This window comes from Natator depressus, chromosome 1, assembly GCF_965152275.1.
Source record: "Natator depressus isolate rNatDep1 chromosome 1, rNatDep2.hap1, whole genome shotgun sequence".
In the NCBI taxonomy this organism is placed as follows: domain Eukaryota; kingdom Metazoa; phylum Chordata; order Testudines; family Cheloniidae; genus Natator; species Natator depressus.
The window spans coordinates 341,148,454-341,170,265 of NC_134234.1; the positions used below are offsets into that span (position 1 = coordinate 341,148,454).

Below are 21,812 nucleotides of genomic sequence, written 5' to 3' on the forward strand. Positions count from 1 at the left end.
ATCAGAGCAACCATTGCAATGGCAAAAAAAGGAGATTATGGTAACATGCTGGCAAAGTATGTGTCACTTTGCCCTTTAGTGCTGGTCCATTAGAGGAGAAAAGCCCACTACTGCTGCCAGCTAATGAGGTTTTTCATTTAGCTCTGGCAAAGGACGTCTGTGGCTTCATAATATTCATTGAAGGGGCTGAGAGAAAAAGGAATCTCCCACGGCTGTAGCAAAAAGGCAGAGCAGGATGTTGCATCTGCTGAATATTAGAGGTAGCTTTGCCCACTAGCAGGGTCCCCCCATGTGTCGGTTCTTGGACCTCACCTGTTGGGAAACTTCCTTGTCTGTAAGCTTCAGAATGGCCGAAGGTGTGGAAATGGGACTGACGCTTTTGCCTCAGCTGGTAGGAGCCTTGCTGAGCTTGTCTCAGTTAGGAGCCACTACTCACTTGCAGCTGGGATAAGAGGAGTGGAATAACAGTGGGCTGCTCAAAAGGCGATCTCTTGCTAACAGCAGACGTGATGGAGTGGAATCCACTGGGCTGGGGGGAGCACCCCGAGGCCCCCTCCCCCTGAACGGAGAACCCTATAAATCCCCCATTAGTGAGCAGCTGACACATTCTCATGGGGCTCATTGAAATGCTAATGCAGCTGCTTTCCCCATGTTTTCTGGTGTCCCTGGGGAGACAATAGCTGTGGGGTCTCACCCTCCAGTTCACGGGACAGGGAGGCTGCCAGCCCTCCTGGGTCACTGCCTCTCAACAATGCAGGCACCTTCAGCTGGGTGCTGGAGCACAAAATCGGCCTCCTCATTCAGTGCTTACTCCATCTTCCTTTACTGAGCAGCCTCCTCCCGTCTAAACAGTACCAGGCAGTGCAGACCCTTTAAATCAGGGAATCAATGGCATTTTAAAACCCCAATCCTTTCTCAGAGTCCTCGCTCTGAGAGAAAGGGAATCAGCCCTTCTGCAAGGGGCAACCCTTTCTGGCCGTTGCTGACTCTGCCGTTTAAGTGGGCTCTGCTCCAGAACGTGTCTCTCTGTGGAGACAACGCTCCTTAGAGACAGCTTTTAAAATCCTTCCACTGCATGGTGGTGGTGGTGGTGGTGGGGGGGAGGCACTGGCTTTGCATGTCTGGAGAGTGGGGGGGCAAATCCTCCGCTGGAGCTGTTGGACTAGACGGAGCGACGCGCCAAGTGCACAAAACAGGTCATCATGGAAAGCAGCCGCGCAGGCTTCCTCTACCGACATGCCTCAGTCCGGTTACCAAGAGAGCACCCGGACAGGCAGTCTATTGGCCTATTGAACTATCCGCCTCTTTGCTGAAACGTAGCAGCAGCTGTGCTGGGAGCTTCTGGGACGTGGACGTCTGTGCAACTGACCATGGAGCTGGGAACCATCAGCTGCTCCCACTCAGCCCTAGTGGAAATTGCATGGGAACCCTTCAGCGGGTCTCTAAGTGTCCATTAGCCTTTCTTGTGTGTCCTCCTTCCCTCTGTGACTTTCGGTTTAAGAAATGGTGGACCCGGGAAGCTGTAGCCCCAGAGATGCGCTTTGTTCTGCTCTGGGAGTCTTGCTGGCCAGGGGGACCAGTCAGCACCACTTGACAAACTTAGGTGAGAATCCCAGCTGAGAGGGGGCATTGGACAGCTGTTGGATGGTAACAATTTGGTCTAAGGCAAAATGTCAGTTATTTCCTCTTGTGACCAGAGCTGGGTTAATTTGCCCCATGTGGGAATCTGTTTTTTTTTCCCAGTGACACGATCGATCTGTCCTGCTACAAAAACATGTAACACCCTGCTTTGGAAGAGGAGGCCCTTTCCTTTTTTCCCCAGGCTATGGTGGAAGGATGATCCAGTGGTTGGGGCACTAGCCTGGGACTCAAGAGACCTGTGTTCAAGCCTCTGCCCTGCCACAGACTCCCTATATGACCTTGGGCCAGACACTTAGTCTCCCTGTGCCTCAGTTTCCCCATCTGTAAAATGGGCATAATAGCATTTCCCTACCCCACAGAAGTGTTATGAGGCTCAGTTCATGTGCTCTGACACTATGGTGATGATGGGGGCCATATAAGTATCGTAAACAGACTATGGGATCTACCACAATCAGTCTGCTTAAATGGCTTGTAGGATGGAGGGCCTCTTAGTGCATCATTCTGGTCCTTTTCAATTTTCCTTTACTTGGTGCGGATGCTGTGGATTTACTTGTCCCCTCCGTAACTGAGATTCTCTAGGAAGCTGGGATGAGCCTCCCATTTCATCCTCAGATCAGAGATGGTTGCTGAGATGTGGCCTGCAGCCCTTTGGTGCATGAGAACCTCCTTCCACTAAAATGTGCGGTCTGCCCGAGTGGAAGCGTAATCCCAAATCCGCCCTCGAGGCTCCAAATGCATCATCTTCCCCTTTCCTGCATTCCGCAGACCTGGGAAACCTTCCATCAGCTCCGAGGCTGGGGGATGGTGTTCAGAGACCTTTCCTCCCCCAGCCCCTGCTTTCCATTTCCAGCTTGTGCCTTTCCCATGCAAGAGCCCAGCTGCAAGTACCATGCTTGATACGCATTAGCACCTGGCTTATACTAGCAGGATTGCTGCTTATTTTGGGCCTAAACCTGCAGATGTTTCCTAATCTGAGTAATCCTTATTCATGCAGTGTCATTGTAGGCATGTTGGTCCCAGGATATTAGAGAGACAAGGTGCGTGAGGTCCAGGCATTGGGCCTAATTCTCCACTGCCGTGCGCTTATATCATTTGCACCTGTCCAAAAGGTATAAGATGCTACCACTCTGTTTTGGGAGCATTTCCACTCCCACATTGCACAGGTGAGAACTGACTACACAAGGAAGGTGTAAAGCAGCAGAATACCAGACTCCTTGATTTCAATTAGGCTGCTCAGCCAAGCGCGTGGCACAGAATGGCTCATTTCAGGTTCACTAGCCCCACACCTATTTATTCTAGCATTGCTCACAAGTGCAGGGCTGTGCCTGCTGATTTATTATTATGAGAGCTAGACCACGGGGTATCAGCTTGTATGTGGGGTGCCCTGCCTTTGATCTTGGCTGTTCTGGAGAATTTAATTTTCTGTTGCTGGAAGATGACATCTAGGGCTGTTCACAGAATGCTTGAGGATTTGAACTTGGGTGACAAACCGAATGTATATGAATCACATTTCCCCCTCTCTGCTGTAGTCTAATTATTGCAGGTAGAGCTGTGACTTGCCAGTGCTGGGTGTTCTGGCATGTTATACTAACACTCTTGTAAAATATGTGCCATGGCCCCCTTCTAGTGACTAGTCTACCAAGAGGATAACAGCCTACAACTGCTGCCAGCTAATGGAGTTACTGTTTTAGTTCTTGGGATGCATTCAGATGCTGCTGCTGCTGCTGACCCGTGGTCATGATATTATTTCTTAACAAGTATGAGCAATTTAATATATTGGTGGAAGGGCCAATCCTGCAGATAACACAGCAGAGAGAAGCCAGAGTCGCCTGAGTCTGTTCAGACTGAGTTAGTGTTTAGTTTATCAATAACTGGTTTTGGGTGGCTTTAATTATAGCCCTAGATGTGCCCAGTAGGTCCTGGGAGGAGCTGCTGAATGGATTTCACAGAGGTTTGCAACAGCCTTGGGATTTCTCAAGAATTTGATGTAGTGACTAAGGTGATCTCTGACGTCCTCCAAAATCGTTGCTGGCATGGAAGAGGTTAATCCCACTCCTAACCTCCTAGAGCTTGGTATCAGGGTCTTTGGGCCAGACTGGCGGCTGGTGTAAACCAGCAGAACTTCGCTGAAGTAAGTGGAGTGATGCTGATTTACGCCAGCTTAGGACCTGGCCCTTTGAATTCTGAGCTGCTGTTGTCGCTCACATGCAGTTTAATCACTTTAGCGGCTCACGGGCCATCAGTTTATCGCAGGCACAGTTTACGGACTGTGAAAATGAATACGGTAATATTTATTTACAAACACCATTTCAATACCCTATTTGCAACACAGGAAAAAATCGATTACAATAAAAAGTATGTTTAAAACAGCCCTGTAAACTTTTGACCCTGCAATCTTGACCCTATCATGCAAGAAAAACACATGCTTGACTCTAATCTAGGCCCCCTTCAACCCAACTAACCAGATATATCTCAAGGTTTTGGGATGATTTTAACAAGAACCTTCTAGAAAAGTATGTCTGCCTCTGGGGGAGAAAAATTCTTCGCCTGCATTTTCACGTAAACATTTCAAAGTGAAATGGAAGAGCTGGAGCATTCCTTCCAGTGAATTATGAACACGTGTGACTGGAAAACCAGCAAACCCTTAAATACAAACTCACGCCCTGACCCTGTAAGCGCACCTGGCGGTGCAACAATATGTTTATTTGCTATATATTATTCAGCCCCTAGATGTTTCCCAGTGCTGTATGGAGTTCTAGTCAAGGGATGATCATTTTTTGTTTACTAGGAACAAAGCTGAGGCTTAAGTTGTGTAGAAATCTGTTCAGTTGTCTGAAGTTCCTAGTTAGTTCCTGTAATAAAGGCTTCTTGCTTACGATAGACTGTGATTCCATTTGCCATGGTGGTGAGTAACTTGATGCATGTGTGAGCAATTGCAAACGTAGGGCCTTAACATTTCTGAAAATAGGAAATAAGAAACACAAACAGACAATAAAAAAGAATCTGATGTCAGTAGATTAGGGTGTGGTCAGTTTCAGACCTTGCTCTGTTGAATCTTGTCCTTTATGGACAAACCTGGCTGATCTTTCTTTCTTTCTTTCTTTCTCCAAAATTGTTCCCCATAAAAAGAAAGAGACTTCCTAAAAATGCACACAATGGAGGAATGTTGATGAGTGACGCTCAGTTTTTGGGGATACCATAAATATAAAGTACCTGATTCTCCTCTCTCTGACACTGGAATTAGACCATGGCACTTCCCTTGACTCCAGTGGAGTTAAAACGCCCTAAACTGGGTATAACAGACCAGAGGCTCAGGCTCATACACTTTATGGGGCTTGCAATTCATTTGTTTAAGAGACTGTAAAAACAAAAACAAAAATTGCCCCAATATGTTGTTTAACCAGGGCAATAAAAGATCAAGGAAATTGCTCAGATTCCATCTCAAACTCTGAAGTTTATGGAGGTCAATTCTGTGCCCCAACTGGCTTTCTTTAAAGCTTTTTGTAGCAGCTAATTGTCCTGCATCGCACACTTTGAAATGGTGGCTGGTGGGAGCCTCCATCTTCAGACTGATGTTGTAGAACCTGCTTTTCTGCTGTCCCCTCATTTATTATTATTTAATATTTATACTGCGGGAGCATTGAGGGGCTTCAACCACTGTCCCTGCCCCAGAGAGCTTATTGTCTAAAAGACAACAACTGATAGGTAGATGGGACAAGCAGGTTAGGTGGGAGAGAAAGAGGATCAAAAGTAATAGGATGTGTGTAGTTCTCAGCCAATCAGGAGCTTTAATCACAACTCCTTACCTGTCTCGCCATTAGCAATTGGCAGTTTTCCATATGCGTTATGTTAAAACCTACCTGTGCTAACTGATGGAGTCTCCAGTCCTACAGGGACGTGAGCCCAAGTCCTCAAAGGTATTTAGGCACCTCATCCCCACTGACATCAATCCGCCTAAATATCTTGGTTTCTGTGGGAGTCGTGACACTATATAGATTTGTTCCCCAGCAACGTGGTGCCCTATATATCAGAATGAGGCTTGGGGGCACATCCCTATGCAGAAGAATGAGGCTTTTGGGGTCAGGCTGAAACCTGTTTGATCCATTCCCTCTGCAGGTTTACTGGTGACTATTTCCTGGAATTTGGAGGCAGCCGAGCAGATCCCCATCCTTGCATTAGTGACCTCCTCAGGATCTGTGAATTTCATACGCAGCTGGAACCTAACCTCCATGCAGATTTATAAGGTAGCAGGAAGGGTGGAGGAGGAAAGACCCAACCCAATTCTTGAGCCAAAGTAAACTATTTTCTGTTGAAATGTGAAAAAGTTCAGTTAAGTGTTGGTGTTTGAATTCTGGATACAGGGCCTGATCTGGGCTATAAAACTTGGCTCCATATCGATGACGTAGTCACAACGACAGCACGGCTTTTATCCAATCTGTAGGCTGCAGCTGGTAGGTTATTCGGGGGTATGCGCTCCTTCTTCTGAAGCACCTTGTACTGTCATTAAGATACCGGACTTTATGGACCACTAGACTGATCTAGGATGGCATTGGCTATGTTCCAGGGTTGAATGAAACCTCCAGTTGATAAGCAGCACAAAGAGCTTAACTGAACTGCCTGGTTTCATTGTGAGCATCCCCATTCACTCTGCTGGATTCAAATCAGCCCAAATCTTAGAACAAAACCACATGAATTGAGCCCGACTGAAATGTCAGTCCAGACCCACAGGAACTGAAACCAGCAAGTTTGGCTCTGTTCTAGTTATTGCATCATAGACAAATTCATGGCGGACTGTAACTGTGTCCATGTCTACACTGCAGAGCCTATGTCAGTATAGCTGTGCCGGCATAGCCCCCTAGTGTAGACACTGCATATGCCAACAGAAGGAGTTCTTCTGCCGACATAACGCCGCCACCTCCCTGAATGACGTTAGCCACGTTGACAGAAGAGTGCTTCTGTCACCTAAGTTGCGTTTACAGTGAGGGTTCTGCCGGCCTAGCTAACACTTCTAGCCAACAACCCAGCTATGCTGGCACAACCTTATCCAACCAGGTGTGATAAATCATTCCTTAGTCGCTACCATATGGGCTGCCACATCTCTCTGCTTCAGTGGCTTCACCGCTATAAAGAAACCTTACGGTCTACCTTTATTTTTGCTTGCTGACTTCATTTGATGCCTCATGCTGCTAATTCGGTCCATTTTTCTCTTCTCCTTCCAGGCTGATTCCTGCTGTACAAAGCTTAGATCCCGAAATGCTGTCCTGAGATACAGATCCTGTTTGGTGAGTGGCAGAAAAGGGGTTAACCCCCCCCCCCCACACACACACACCCTCAGTCAACAGAGGTGCATGTTCTCATTGCAGAGCTTACCAGGGAGCTGGGGAGGAAGGGAACGGGGCTGAGCTTGTCAGCTAAAGGGAGCTTGCTCTAGCCTGAAGGACTGCAAGAAGAGTAGATACTGAATGCTGGGGCTGAGACTACCTTGTCTCTGAGAAGCCAGCATTTGCGATTGCACAAGGCCCGCACTCAGGCCAGCATCCCACCTCTGTATGCGTCTTCAGAGAAAGGTGGTGGTGGTGGGGGAGTCCATAACCCACCTGTGTGCAGTAGTAAAGCCATTTATACTTTCTTCTAGCCAAGCTTGGCCACAAGAGACCCTTTCCCTTCATATATTTGAAGGCAGAGCTTGCAGAGAGGCTGGCTGCCTGGCTTCTGCACCCGTGACCTGTTGCGCAGACGTTGCTTTTTAAACCACTTTGTCAACTTGTTCAGTAGGATGAAAGGGGATGTGGTCTGGTAAAAATTCATAGACATTTACCTGAATCCATTTCTGCCAAGGGATGTATGTGGGGTATGGCTCCGGAGCTGGCACGGACCCGCCCCTTGTGCAGGCAGGGAAAGTGGGTATAAATGGCTATTGCTCTGCTTTGGCAGCATTTCCCCCCCTGGGTGCATGGGTTTAAATGCCTGTGCAAGCTGCCAGACAGGCCCTTCAGGTTTAACGCACTTCATTTGGGCTCTGTATGTTCTGATGGCATTTTCTTGCTTTTGTATGAAACCTCTTGAGGACTTGTTTCCCCTACAACTAGACTAGATCCTATTAATGTCACTTTTTAACTGTATTTTAGTGGTTTTTTTCCATTGATATTTTATTGTTAAATAACATCACGGATGAAAAAGAAGTTTAAAAACCCACAGATTTAAAATGTTTACCTGGGTAATAGCACTTTGGATTAATACCTGTAGAGCATCCAACTTCCTTTTCCTGGTTGTTTACTTTTTGTATTTCTCTTAGCTTGGCTAATGAGAACAGAACGGTCAAATTCACTTTTCTTTCTAATCACTTTCACGTCCTGGTTCTCATGCAGTAGATTATGCTGCAATACTCAGGTTTGACTTCTGCTTCCTCTAAGTCATGACTAGGATTTGAAGCAAGGCTCTTCAGCGCCATACCCCGCATTGCTACCACTTGAGCCAAAGGAGTAAATCCATTGGGTTGTAGTAGCAGCAGTAATAGGCTGTTACGTTGCGATGGGCTAGCTGCAGCGTGGTTGTGATATGCCACAGAAACGCTGTTTCCTTTGAAATTGTGTGGGGCGGGGGGGAAGGAAACTCTTCTGCTGGCCTTATGGTTTTCTAGACGTTTCTTTTCATGAATCTATATTTTGGACTCATCTTATCCCCACACTGTTCCTGTGAGCCACACAGTGAAACTGAGCCTTGAATTTGTAAACCTGCCTATTAACGAATAAAATATCATTCTGTCCCTCTGAGCTCCTCCTCCACCCAATCTGGCCCATCAGAGCCACCCCAAGATTCTGGGGCCTGGGGAAATCAAAGGAGAGCTCACTTTTCTCCGTTTATTGGTCCTCTTTATATTATATCCCACCCCAAGTCTTAGAGAACAAGTTGTCCTTCCCTCCCTTCCTCCATGTGTGGCTGTTTGGATTATGATGTCAACATCTCCTTCAATGCACTTTCCTCTGTGCTCATTTGTGCACCGTTAATCACTGGAGTGCTGCCCGGGAGATGTGGGGCAAAGCACAGGCCTGGTTCCCCAATGTGCCTTGCATTCTGGTTTGAGCTGTGGTTGTTGTTATTCCTATTGATTCATTGAATCGCAGAAGCATCTGCAATACAGATCCCCAGTCACAGCTCAGAACGCTGTTGTGCTAAGGAAAACGAGAAAAGGGTTTTTAAAAAAAACCTACCCAGGAGACTGTCACCTCTAAGAGGCGAGGTCTTTGGAGTGGCTTGCACATCAGGCTTCTGTCCCATTCAAGCCAAGGAAATGAAATAGTAAGACAGGGTCCGAATTTTGCATTTAACCAAATACAGTGTGACAAATACAACAGGGGGTGGAGGGGAAAAGGCTAGCTTTGCAAAGGACGCCACCTGGGTCCTTGTAAAAGAAACCCAGAAGGGGCAGTATGGATGGAGGATGCTCATTGGCTTCTAGTTTAATGACAGGATGATTGGAACTCATTAGTTCACTGCCTGCCCTCCAGGTGTACGTACTTTCCTTCATTAAGTTACATGAGCTGGATCGATGACTGCTGCCGTAAGGTAATATGGCGTTCTGCATTTAAAGGCAGCCAGGGATGTGTTCTAAGGTAGGGGACCGATGTATCACATGCAGAATAAGGATGTGAATAGAACAGTAGATGGCAATGGACTGGCTGGTGTATATATATACACCACTGCCCATTGCTGGATGAAATGAGATCATCTCAATTAGGTGTCATAGCAGTACAGGGTCTAAAGAAGAGGTTTATAAAATCCCCTAAGGGATTTGACTGCACAAGTGAGCACCTCTGGGTCCAAATCCCTTAGGTGATTTTTGGAAAGCTTCCCTCCTACAAGCTAGTCCCCTTTAGCTCATAGGTAGCAGCCTGTGCTTTAGAGGCAGATGTGCATGAGCTTTATCCCCACGGTTACCAGGAAATCCCAAGAGGCCGTGGCATGCAGCAGAAGGGATGTGGACAAATTGGAGAGAGTCCAGCGGAGGGCAATGAAAATGATTAGGGGGCTGGAGCACATGACTTATTAAGAGAGGCTGAGGTAACTTGGGTTATTTAGTCTGCAGAAGAGAAGAGTGAGGGGGGATTTGATAGCAGCCTTCACCTACCTGAAAGGGGGTTCCAAAGAGGATGGAGCTCGGCTGTTCTCAGTGGTGGCAGATGACAGAACAAGGAGCAATGGTCTCAAGTTGCAGTGGGGGAGGTTTAGGTTGGATATTAGGAAACACTATTTCACTAGGAGGGTGGTGAAGCACTGGAATGCGTTACCTAGGGAGGTGGTGGAATCTCCTTCCTTAGAAGTTTTTAAGGTCAGGCTTGACAAAGCCCTGGCTGGGAAGATTTAGTTGGGGATTGGTCCTGCTTTGAGCAGGGGATTGGACTAGATGACCTCCTCAGGTCTCTTCCAACCCTAATCTTCTATGATTTTATGATTGCGATGACCGGATAATCCGAGGTGCCTGTTACTTGGTTGACTTCTCTGTTGTAATGTGCATTCCTGATTGAAGAACACGCTCTGTAACTTTTTGGTTCACAATTCTCGAGGCAGGCACTCCCAGATCAGCTGGAGAGGCCTCTAAACCCCAAACTTCCCCTCATTAGAACTATATTTTTGGAGAAGAAAAATGTGTGGAGGGGAGATAGGTGCCACTGGGAAACACTGGAAAACGAGGCCTGTGTTGTGTATTTTCTGGAGGGACATCAATTATTATTGGTATTAAAATAGCACCTGGAAACCCAGCTAAGATCCGGTCCCCATCGTACTAGGGCATTCTACAAACATGTAGCATGTCCTTGTCCTAAAGAGCTTACAATCAAAACAGACAAGACAGAAGGGAGGTGTTATGAGCTCCATGTTACAAAAGGGATACTGAGGTACAAAAACCTGCCTAAGGTCACACAGTGAGTCTGTAACAGGGCAGAAAATTGAACTAGGGTTCCGCGAGCTCCAGCCCAGAGACTTACCCATTTTCCCCGTAGAAGCTTTAGTTCTTAGCAGTTCGTTTGCTCCTGGTGTTTATTCTTTATTGGAATTTATCAAAAGCCTCGGAAGGATTGTTTTTAACATCCAAGTCATCTCCATAGCAACTAATGGTGATGTCATGAACCGATTATGATGGGAGATGAGGAATAAGGGGTAGGAGCAGGCTCACTGCTAGGCAACGAAGACCTACATTTAATGCACACGTTTCAAGGAATGGGAGGAAAAAAGAGAAAAACACATTAAAGGGCAGCGGAGTTGTCTGTACGCACAATAGCGTTCAAAGCCTTTGGTCTAGCTGGGCCAGTGGAGTGACTTTGCGCAGGGTGGACTTCACATTTCTAAAGATCTGTTTGTCCTCGCAGTAGAGCGGAGTGAAATTTTTTAGACTAATAGTTTATGTGATGAAAAATGCAGCGTTGGTCAATCCGGAACTATTTGTGAATTTGACACAACGGGTTTCAGCTATTCCCAAAATGGCTGGAGAAGAAGCGGCTGCTGCTGTCACAACACCTCACGACCATTAGCCAGTGTTCGCGACACTGCCCTGGGATCTGAGGGACTTACGTTTGAATCCCTGATCCGGACCAGACCCGAAACGGATTTTTTCAATTCACCGAAAAGTCCCCAAAATTTCAGTTTCAGTTAGAACTGAAAAATCAGTTATTTGCTGAGCCTCTAGCCCAGAGACAGCAGCCATGTTATGGCTGCAGCCTGTTCTCTCTCTCTCTCACCGCAACCCGTACTCCCGCCTCAAGACTTTACTTTCGTTCTTTCTTGTTTGCCGTTTTCCTTCATCTGAAACAAATCATTTTAGACTGAAACACCAAAGTTGTGCATGAAAAAACCAAGAGGTTTTTCCAAGAGGAATCAGCAGCTTTATTAGGTACTAATATAGCTCAGTGATTGCATGTTATTTACTGTAGAGAACAGTCCTGCACTGGCAGATAGCTGGGCTGGATGATGTATTAGGTCTTTTCTTTCTCTAATGTCTATGATTTCCTGGAAGTTGCCCATAGCGACATCTGTGGCGTGTGTTCAGTCTGGGACAAAGAGGAGAAGCTTAAAATAGGAGAAGATCTCCTATAGTCCCTTAAGAAAGAATAAAACCCCTTCTGGCAATACTGCAGTTATTGCTACTTAGAGCAAGGATCCTGTAGCCTTAATGAGCAATCAGCATTTGTTATGGATTGTGTACATCACACATGGACAGTAACAAGTGTTTTCCAGGTCCACAGCCCAATGACGAGGGAAACTTGCAGTGGCTGTGTGCAAAGCTGCTAATTAGAGCAGTTCTCAAGCTACAAGCTTGAGGAACCCAAAGGTTAGCTGTAAAATAGTCTAATGAGAAGCTGAGTGTGTAGTGTAGGAAGCTGCTGTATGCAACGATCGCACATTGACTTTTGTGCTTTGAACATCTGAGACTTTTCCTTCCTATTAGAGCGACTGCTGTAATAAGGGTTGCAAGAGAGTTCTCTTCTAACACCCCTTTACTACACACACACGTAACACTCACCGCTGGGCATGAAACAGCTTCTGTTTAGCCTCGGCCTGAAGGAGAAGGTTATTAATTAACGTTACGTAGGAGCTGTCATCCTGGATCAGATGTGAGGTCCATCTAGACCAGTGTCCTGTCTCTGATGGTGGCCAGCACCAGATGTCTCCATGGAAGGTGCAAGAAAGTTTGAATTATGGAGCAACCTTCCCATAGGGCAGCGGTTCTCAACCAGGGGTCCGGGACCCTCTAGGGGGCCACGAGCAGGTTTCAGGGGGGGCTGCCAAAATAAACCAGATTGCAGGGCCGACGTTAAACTCCTTGGGGCTCAGGGCAGAAAGCCGAACCCAGGGGGGCTGAAGCCAAAGTCCGAGCAGCTCAGCTTTGCGGGGCCCCTGTGGTGTGGGGCCACAGGCAATTGCCCTGCTTGTTACCCCCTAACGCCAGCCCTGGCTTTTAATCGCCTGGATATGCAGAAAAAACAGCTCTTGTGGCACAGGTGGGCCATGGAAGATTTTGTAGCATGTTGGGGGGCCTCAGAAAGAAAAAGGTTGAGGACCCCTGACCTAGGGGAAGTGTTTCCTCGCCCCATGAGTTAGCGATGCACCTTGTGCCCTGAAGCAGAAGGTTTTATATCCCTCCAGTAGCTGCAGTTGCTTGGGCCTTCAGAAAATCAGGACGTCTCAAGTTGGATCTCCAAAATTTCATGGATGCTTCTAAAAATGTTTCTCCAGGTGGTGTTAAATCTGGTGCCAGTTTGGAGGCACAAGTGATACGAGTTGGTAGTTCTCCTCCCAGTTCCTTGGGGGACAGGTATCCCTTGGCTGTCTCAGCCGGAAGCTAAGGAATGAAGAGGCCATCGAGACTCACTCTTAGTGGTCTTCAGGCTAAGTGAATACTGAGGCCCATGGACTGGGCTGGGTGAAGGAAGCTAATGCTGCCCCATTGTCCTGCGGCTCACTAGATGATTTCACTCGTCACTCTGCATTAAGCCCTGTTTTCTCTTCCAGACACATCAATGTTCGGCTTGTGCAATAACTCTGGTGACCTAGGAGGAGTTTCTGCCCTAGGAAGATGAGATTGTCATATGCCAAGATACTTACGCTAGCAGCCCTCTTGGCACAGGCCGAAGCCTTGGCTCCGCATGAAGGTACGTGTGTCACGTGCTGTGTCCAACAGAACCAAAAGCAGGGGAGCTAACGCTCGTGGCAGAGAAGTTAATGTCTTTTCCAGGTGGCTGTATTTGCTAGTGTAATGAGCTGTAGCTACCTGGGGGCACCAGTGGGGCTTGAACCTGGGATCTCTAGCCTCAAGATCACAGGCCACTGTCACTGGACACTAGCAGGCTAGTAGCTAGCAGGCTAAATTGTCTGTGCAGCCAGCCGCAGATAGGATCGTATCTACTAAGCCAAGACATGTGAGCTGTGAATTGTGGGAAACCAAAGAGGATTGTGGGAAGTGCCAGACTGCATCGGTCCCATGGTCCATCCTGTCTCTGATACTGGCCAGTGCCAGATGTTTCAGAGTGGAAGAACCCCACTGAAGCAGATGTGGGATAAGCCGCCCTTGGTCCCCCTGCATAGTTCTCATCCCGATCTCCATTAGTTAGACTCAGTCAGTGTCCATCTGAATTTGTCAGCCACCAAGCAGACAACCTTGGGGTTTGCACTTGTTTTCTGCTGGCTTTTCTTAATGCCACACAGGTCTCATCTGCTCCCTCTCTTTCCCTCAGCCACAATCTCCCCTCTGATATTTTCTTTGGCCCCACGTATGGCATTAAAAAGGATCCCCAAGAACTGCGTGTCAGCAGGCAGGGGCACTGCCTGGTCACTTGGATCTGTGCAAATGAGCGTGACATGCCGCTGCTCTGATCTGCTCGTGTTTTACGCTCAGCACCAGTGTAAGTGACCATCCCAGGCACATGGCAGTGGAGAATTAGCTCTTCAGAGTCCAGCCCACTTCTCTGTGTCTGGAGAGGCCCTTGTCCAGGGAAACCAGTGGGAAAGATGTAGGAGGGGGAGCTGTGTGAGTGAGTGGGTGAGGGAGGAGATCTGTCACCATGTGGGTCCGCCCATCTCCCCCCATGGCGAGGGAGGCTGTACCAAGGCCCTACATAGGCTATTTCAGCTACCAAGGGGGAAGTTTGCCTCCCCTTGTGCCCCACCTGCATCTCCCCAATGTCAGGTCCAGCTAGGTCAGCACAGGAGGCAGGTGCTAGGCACTGCAGTACCAGGGTGATAGGATTTTAGTCTATGTGCTATCAGCAGCATGGGACTAAGCATAATGAGCTGTCTCTCACTACCTAGCCCCCCACACCTGAGCGGGCATATTTCTACTCCGGGCACAGTAGAATCGATGCAATGGGTTCACCAAAATCTGCTTTCATAACGTACCATTGAAGCTTGTTTTGCATGGGTCTAGTGTCTGTGCACTAGAGGATAATAGCCTACTAGTGCGGCCAGCTGATAGCATTGCCCCTTGGCTCAAGTGGCGAACCCCTATGCTAGGTGTAGCGGGGCAGTCACCGTGCTCCTGTGAAAAGGCTAGGCTGATTGGGGAAGCAGCCACAGCTGGGGCCGCGCCCCAGTCAGGCCACAACTGGCCCTATAAAAGGGCTGTGAGCCAGGTGCTAAGTCAGTCTCTCTCTAGTTCTTGAGAGAGAAGGACCTGGCTGCCGGGGAGAGAAGGGTACCTGAGACAGAACAGTGCTAGGGAAAGGGGGGGAGGAGCTGGGGAGGTCCAGCCTGGCAACTCCCCAGGCTGCAGGCCTTGACAGAGGCCTATGCAGGTATGGGGGCTAGAAGGAGCAGCCCAGGGTTAGGCAGAGGCAGCTAGTCCAACCTCCTTGCCAATGATGAGTGGTTTACAGACTGCAGTCTGCCCCAGTGAGCGGGGGGGCTAGATGATGACTAGCAGTAGCCACTGAGGCAAGGTGGGGATAGAGGGTTGGGGGTTCCCCTAGGAAGGGAGACCCAGAGTGTGGGGGCACTGCCAGGGGGTAGCACCCCACGGTAATGGGGTACCAGGGTCTGGGAGGGACACGGGGGGGGGGCAGTGGCAGGCGAGACACGAGCCAGGAGGAGGCGCTCCATATGCTGGAGAGCTAATTCCCGAGATGACCAGCAGGAGGTGCTGCGCCAGTGAGTCATTGCTTTTCTACACTAGGGATGTTGAGGGCTATAGGTTCAAACCCTGCTGATGACCCATATGGGGTGTCAAGGCTGATTCCCCACTCTGGCACCTTGAGTGCAGAAGGTGGGGGCCTGCAAGGATTCTGAAAATTAATACTGGCCACTCCAGGCTTGTATTAAACTCCCAAGGTTACAGCTTTTCTCTTACCTTGGATGGGTAGATGCTGCCACCGCCCAAGTGCAAAAAACCCCTTAGGACTCAGGAAGGAGCACTTGCGAATTCTTCCCTGTGTGGTTCCCTCAAGCCCTTTCACACACCCCTCCGGGGAAGAGCTGAGAGAGAACAAAGGAAATCAGCTGTTGCCACCAGCTAAGTAAACAACATATGCACAAAGTGCTCATAGGACACAAAAATCCAATCCTGTTCTTAAAAAAAAGGGGGGGGGAAACCTGGAATTTGGGTTTTTTGCTAGATTAAAAACAATTACAAAAATTAAGCATCAAGATAGCTCTCCTGAGGTCCAGCTTAAAGGTTACAAGCAAAACAAAAGCATTTGGGGGTTAGCACAGAGGCGTCCACAAGGCTTATAGAAATAAGAGAGAGAAACCTAATCACGTCTTTCTAGACATTTCCTGATCTACTTACGTATCTGGGGTTTCAAACTGAGTAGTTCTAGGTATGATCTGGTGATTTTCATACCTGGTTTACAGCTTTTTACAACAAAGCTTTAGCCTTGTCTGCTCTGTCCCTTCTCTCCAGAGAACAACCACAGACAGACAAAGGGAAAGTTTTTTTCCCAATTTTAAAAAGTTCTAGCCCTTCTATTGGCTCTTTTGGTTAGATGCCCACTCTCTTCCTTTTACCTATGGGCTTTTTTGAGCCTTTACAGGTAAAGCAAGTAGAGAACAGCTACTAACAGGGATTTTATAGCTAACTCTCTGGCTGGGTACCCATAAAAGGGAGCTCCCCCTTCATTCATCACATGGGGTGAAAGGGCCACTACGACTGGGTAGTTTGAAATGGAAGTGACTTTCTGCTGCTGAAACTCAGTCGCTAAGAAGTCCATAAGGGCCCCCATCCTGCAAGCTGCTTCTCACAGGCAGACTCATGCACTAATCCAGGGCCCTGCTGGTCTTTGGCTGGGCATAAGGGTCCAGCTCCCTGGACCATGCCGTGCTCCACAGAAATCCAAAGAGGAACACAGGGCTTGCCAGACAGGACTGGGCTCTAAGCTTTTAAGAACGTGCCTGGAACTTTCTGAAAATTCAGCAAGGGGTTAATGGTAGCTTAGGAATTGGCTGCAAAATTAACTTGATTAAATTCCTGCCCGTCAATTAAGCCAATATCTTTGACTATAATGCTATTTAATTCGCAGCCTGGAACAGTGCAATAAATCAACGTTTACAGATGTCTCCGGCAAACCTTTGATGGATGAAATGGGGTAGTTTCGGAAGTGCATGGAAAATTTCAAATAAAATCATATCCCCCTGTGATTAATATAGCTGTCTGTGTTGGTATTTGCTCCAGAAGGCACCAATCCAGATATGCTTAACATCACATGCTTTCAAAGACAGCATCAGGTGCCTGATCCAACCAGGCCGAATGCTCTCTAGTTGCAGTGCCAAGCTGGGGCCCGGTCCTGCATGGCTCTGAAGGCCCTGTATGAACGGGCTCTTATCAAGGGGCAACTGCTTTTTACGGGGAGCTCGGGCCCTGCCTGCCTGTGACTGCCTGATGAGGGTCCCACCTGGGGGTAATTGACTGTCCCAGGGGACTGATTACTAAAGAAGCAGCTGGACCTAATAAAGGTAACCAGAGCTCAGTTAGCGCGAACTCCAAAGGGAGATAGGAGACTGAGGGAGGCCTGAGGCAGAGGGCAGAACAGGGAGCCTCGAAGGGGAGCTCTCTGGGGAACCTACCAGGATGGGGAGCCTGTAAGAGGCGCCCCGGAGAGGGGAGCCTCCTAGTCAGAGGGCTTTACCCCTCATCCCCCAGATGTTGGCTGGAAGCCCGGCCTGGCAAGGATCTCCCGCTGTCCCTGGAGACGCATCACAGCACGCAGACCTCCCCGGACCTGAGACTCCAGAGAAGGATGCTACTCCGGTAGGGGCAAGAGGCCTAGCAGCCGGGGCTGAGACTGGCACCAAGAGAACCCTGGAGGGAGACTGGGTAGAGATGATCGCTGGACTCAGGTGGGGGACATGGTCAAAGAATGACCTAGTCACCCCACCGGGACGTTGGGGTGAATGTTTTGTTCATGTTTCTGCCTTGGCTTTTCTGTTGACAAATGGGACTCTCTGCAAGGAGGGGCTCTCTAGCATGTAACCGGTGTTGGTACTTGCTGATACCCTGGATGAGGGGCAAATTAAGCAAAGGCTCATCTGCAACACTACGCCCGCCCACAAGGGGGCATGCTGGCTCACGGTGTATGCACCTACTGTTATTCACAACAGAATTTCGACCTGCTGCTGCCCCCTGACATGAAGGATTTCAGTGACGCTATTCAGGATTGATCTGCCTTGAGTGGTCATATCCATCCGTGCAAAGGGGATGCAAACGACAGTAGTAAGCGCCTACAGCTGCTCTGCCTGGGGTAAATGACAATTCAAGGAAGGCAGTGGAGAGTCAGGCCTCTTGCGGAGCACTGACTGTCTGCGCGGGTGTGTCTACACGCACGGCGAGCTGGAGGGGTAATTTCCACCTCAGGCAGACGTACCCACACTAGCTCTGGTGGAACTAGCATGCTAAAAATAGCAGTGTAATCATGGCAGCGCGAGTGGCAGGATGGGTTAGCCACCTCAAGCACAATCCTGTCTGAAACCTAACTCCAGCGTAGACATACCCTGTAAGTAATGATGACAGGATTACCTCCCCTGTAGGTTTTAGAGTAGCAGCCATGTTAGTCTGTATTCGCAAAAAGAAAGGGAGGACTTGTGGCACCTTAGAGACTAACAAATTTATTTGAGCATAAGCTTTCGTGAGCTACAGCTCACTTCATCGGATGCATTCAGTGGAAAATACAGTGGGGAGACTTATATACACATAGAACATGAAACAATGGGTGTTACCATACACACTGTAAGGAGAGTGATCAGCTAAGGTGAGCTATTACCAGCAGGAGAGAGAAAAAACCTTTTGTAGTGATAATCAAGGTGGGCCATTTCCAGCAGTTGACAAGAACGTCTGAGGAACAGTGGGGGTGTGTGTGTGGGGGGGGGATAAACATGGGGAAATAGTTTTACTTTGTGTAATGACCCATCCACTCCCAGTCTCTATTCAAGTCTAAGTTAATTGTATCCAGTTTGCAAATTAATTCCAATTCAGCAGTCTCTCACTGGAGTCTGTTGTTGAAGTTTTTTTGTTGAAGAATTGCAACTTTTAGGTCTGTAATCGAGTGACCAAAGAGATTGAAGTGTTCTCCGACTGGTTTTTGAATGTTATAATTCTTGACGTCTGATTTGTGTCCATTTATTCTTTTATGTAGAGACTGTCCGGTTTGGCCAATGTACATGGCAGAGGGGCATTGCTGGCACATGATGGCATATATCACATTGGTAGATGTGCAGGTGAACGAGCCTCTGATAGTGTGGCTGATGTGATTAGGCCCTATGATGGTGTCCCCTGAATAGATATGTGGATACAGTTGGCAATGGGCTTTGTTGCAAGGATAGGTTCCTGGGTTAGTGTTTTTGTTGTGTGGTGTGTGGTTGCTGGTGAGTATTTGCTTCAGGTTGGGGGGCTGTCACACTATCAGCCACACTATCAGAGGCTATCTCTCTGGTATGGCTATCTCTCTGGTAACACCCATTGTTTCATGTTCTCTGTGTATATAAAATCTCCCCACTGTATTTTCCCCTGCATGCATCTGATGAAGTGAGCTGTAGCTCATGAAAGCTTATGCTCAAATAAATTTGTTAGTCTCTAAGGTGTCACAAGTCCTCCTTTTCTTTTTATAAATCCTAAGGACGGCCCTGCTGCCACAGGCCTCCCTATGTGACCTCAGGCTGGTCATTTAGGTTCAGATCCTTAAAGCAATACCATGAACCCTTCTGGACCGAGATCACCAACGAACTCAGTGGCAATTAGGCGCCAAAGTACGTTTTGAAGATGTAGGCCTTAGTCTGTCTGTGCCTCAGTTCCCCAGTGAGACCACTGGAGACTGCGAGGTGCTCAGATACTATGGTGACGGCAGCCATGTCATTACCTAAGCTGGAGAGATTTGCAAAGGGTTTGTATATCTGGGCCAGGTTCTGATCTCCGCCTCCTTTAGCTGCAGTATCGTTAGGGGGGCTTACGAGACCCTGCCCCGCTGATGTTCCCTCAGATGGTTTATATGCTAGCTGGTCCATTACAAGCTCTGTGGAACAGAACCAGCCTCTCAGCCCACGCAGCCGCTCTGTTCTTCTCCCCGCAGCATGTGGGACGGCGGAGGTGGCCGACATCTTGTTCCTGGTGGGTGAGTCCTGGAGCGTGGGGGAAGGGAACTTCCGGCTGATCAAAGACTTTGTCTACAGCGTGGTCCTCTCCTTCGAGAACGTGGCAATGGGCAAAGAGGGCGTTCGGCTGGGAGTGGCACTCTATGCGGAGAAGCCAAGGTGGGGCAAACCTTCATTTCCTGTCAACACAGAGAATCTCTAAGTCCCACCTCTGTCTGGCAGAGAGGCTGGAGTGGATGTATGTGAATCATAATTCATTGAAAGGCACATTCAAATTTAAAACAGGAAAGGTGCATTTAAAAATACCGGGGCTTGGTCTGAGGCCCCACCGGATGCCATGGTGGTGGGCAACTAGGGTGACCAGACAGCAAGAGTGATAAATCGGGAAGAGGGTGAGGGGTAATAGGCACCTATGTAAGACAAAGCCCCAAATATTGGGACCGTCCCTATAAAATCAGGACATCTGGTCACCCTATGGGCAACCTTATGCACCCCTAGCTCTGGTGGTGGTGTTTGAAGGCTTGGAGAGCTTATATTGAATGATTACTTTCATTTGGCTCTCCCACAACTCAGCAATGAGATTCAGCTACAAGCTGAAGCCTGGAACCGTCCGCCTGCCATCCAAATACGCCCCCCTCCCCCTCCAAAATGGAGGATGACCATACCCTGGATCCTTACACAGCAAAGACACAGCGATTGTGTGCTGGTAGCTGACATGATTATTTAAGGGTTGGGCTTCCTGTGCATTTTCCAAGTTCCAATCTGCAGCCTGCTGGATTGGGGTGACAAAGGCCCAGACCCTCACAGGTTTCCTCAAACTGAATTCAATGGGAGTTAAGGGCCTGAATCCTTTCAAAAATCTGGCTCAGAGCCAGCAAGGGGCCGTCCCTTGTCCCAGTAAAACTGTTTTGGGGAAGCTTCCCAATGCTGCCCTCAGTTCCGTGCATACAGGCAATGGCATTCATAGCCTCTTCGTCATCTCCCTTCCTGGGGAAGCCAGTGGAATTGCGCTGGCATAGAACCGGCATCAGGTTGAGGAGAACCAGTCCCAATGGGCTTGCATGGTGGAAAGCCCCATCAGCCTCCGTATCGTTTAATAAAGCTTTTCGGATTCAGCTCGGTTATTTCTCAGGCTGACGTGGGGCTGTAAAATGGGAGTGTAGGTGCCTGAGCTTGAATGTCTACACCGCAGCTTTGCAGCCCCGCGAGCCCGAGTCAGCTGACATGAGCCAGCTGCGGGCGTTGAATTGCTTTGGAGACAGAACCTCAGCGTCATAGATTCCAAGGCCCGAAGGGACCATTGTGATCGTCTGGATAGTGCAGACCATGGAACTTCCCCAGAATAAACCCTAGAGCAGATCTTTTAGAAAAACATCCACCCTTGATTTAAAAATTGTCTGGATTGGAGACTCCACTGTGTTCGACTGGTACTAGTGGTAGATGCCTTGCCCCCTGGGCCCCACCCCTGGAGATCAATAGCCCTCATTCAGTGGCGTGACATTTCAGTGCGAAGAAGGGGAACAAAGAGAGCTGGTGTATCTGCCCGTGATGTCCTTTCACTGACCCTACATGCCCTTTCCTTTCAGAAGGAGCTGAGGGTTGGCATGCCGGCCTGTGCCTTCAGATGTTATATTGTATGATCCCTACTGTGATTCACGGGGGATGCAAAATAAATGCTCTCTCTTTTGCGCCCCCTTTTCTTCCTGCTCCCAGGATGAGTATTGAGTTGACGGATTACGTCACCATCGAGGAGGTACTGGTGGCCGTCAGGGAGCTCTCGTTCCAAGGGGGCAATGCAAAAACAGGGGATGCCCTGGTGTTTGTGGCCCATGTGGTCTTCAGTCCGGCAGCAGCAAGAGGAGATGCGGCAAAGGTCAGTCCCTCCCACATGGTCATGGGTTGAATTCAGGACTTCTGCATCTAAGAGCATGAGCCTTTACCGCTTGAGCTAAAGGAACAGATTTCCTAGATTGATGGCAGTAGCAGACTCAGGAATCTGTATACATGGCTTAACCTCTAGAGGGGGACAAAGAGCCACCCTGCGTTAGGGCCGGTTACGTGACGAACAGCTGACGTGGCGAATGGATTGTGTGTTCCTGGAGGGTCTC

The 21,812-nt window shown here is 48.6% G+C and overlaps 1 protein-coding gene across 1 annotated transcript in view; it reads left to right on the forward strand.

Moving 5' to 3' along the window:
- LOC141980933 (uncharacterized) overlaps positions 1–21,812 on the forward strand; it is a 232,495-nt gene that overhangs the window by 10,292 nt on the left and 200,391 nt on the right. Inside the window, exons 2-5 of the mRNA XM_074942711.1 lie at positions 6,861–6,923; positions 13,147–13,286; positions 19,683–19,863; positions 21,418–21,577. Coding sequence (XP_074798812.1) covers positions 13,211–13,286; positions 19,683–19,863; positions 21,418–21,577 — 417 coding nt within the window. The 5' untranslated portion in view covers positions 6,861–6,923; positions 13,147–13,210. The remainder of the gene's footprint in view (positions 1–6,860; positions 6,924–13,146; positions 13,287–19,682; positions 19,864–21,417; positions 21,578–21,812) is intronic.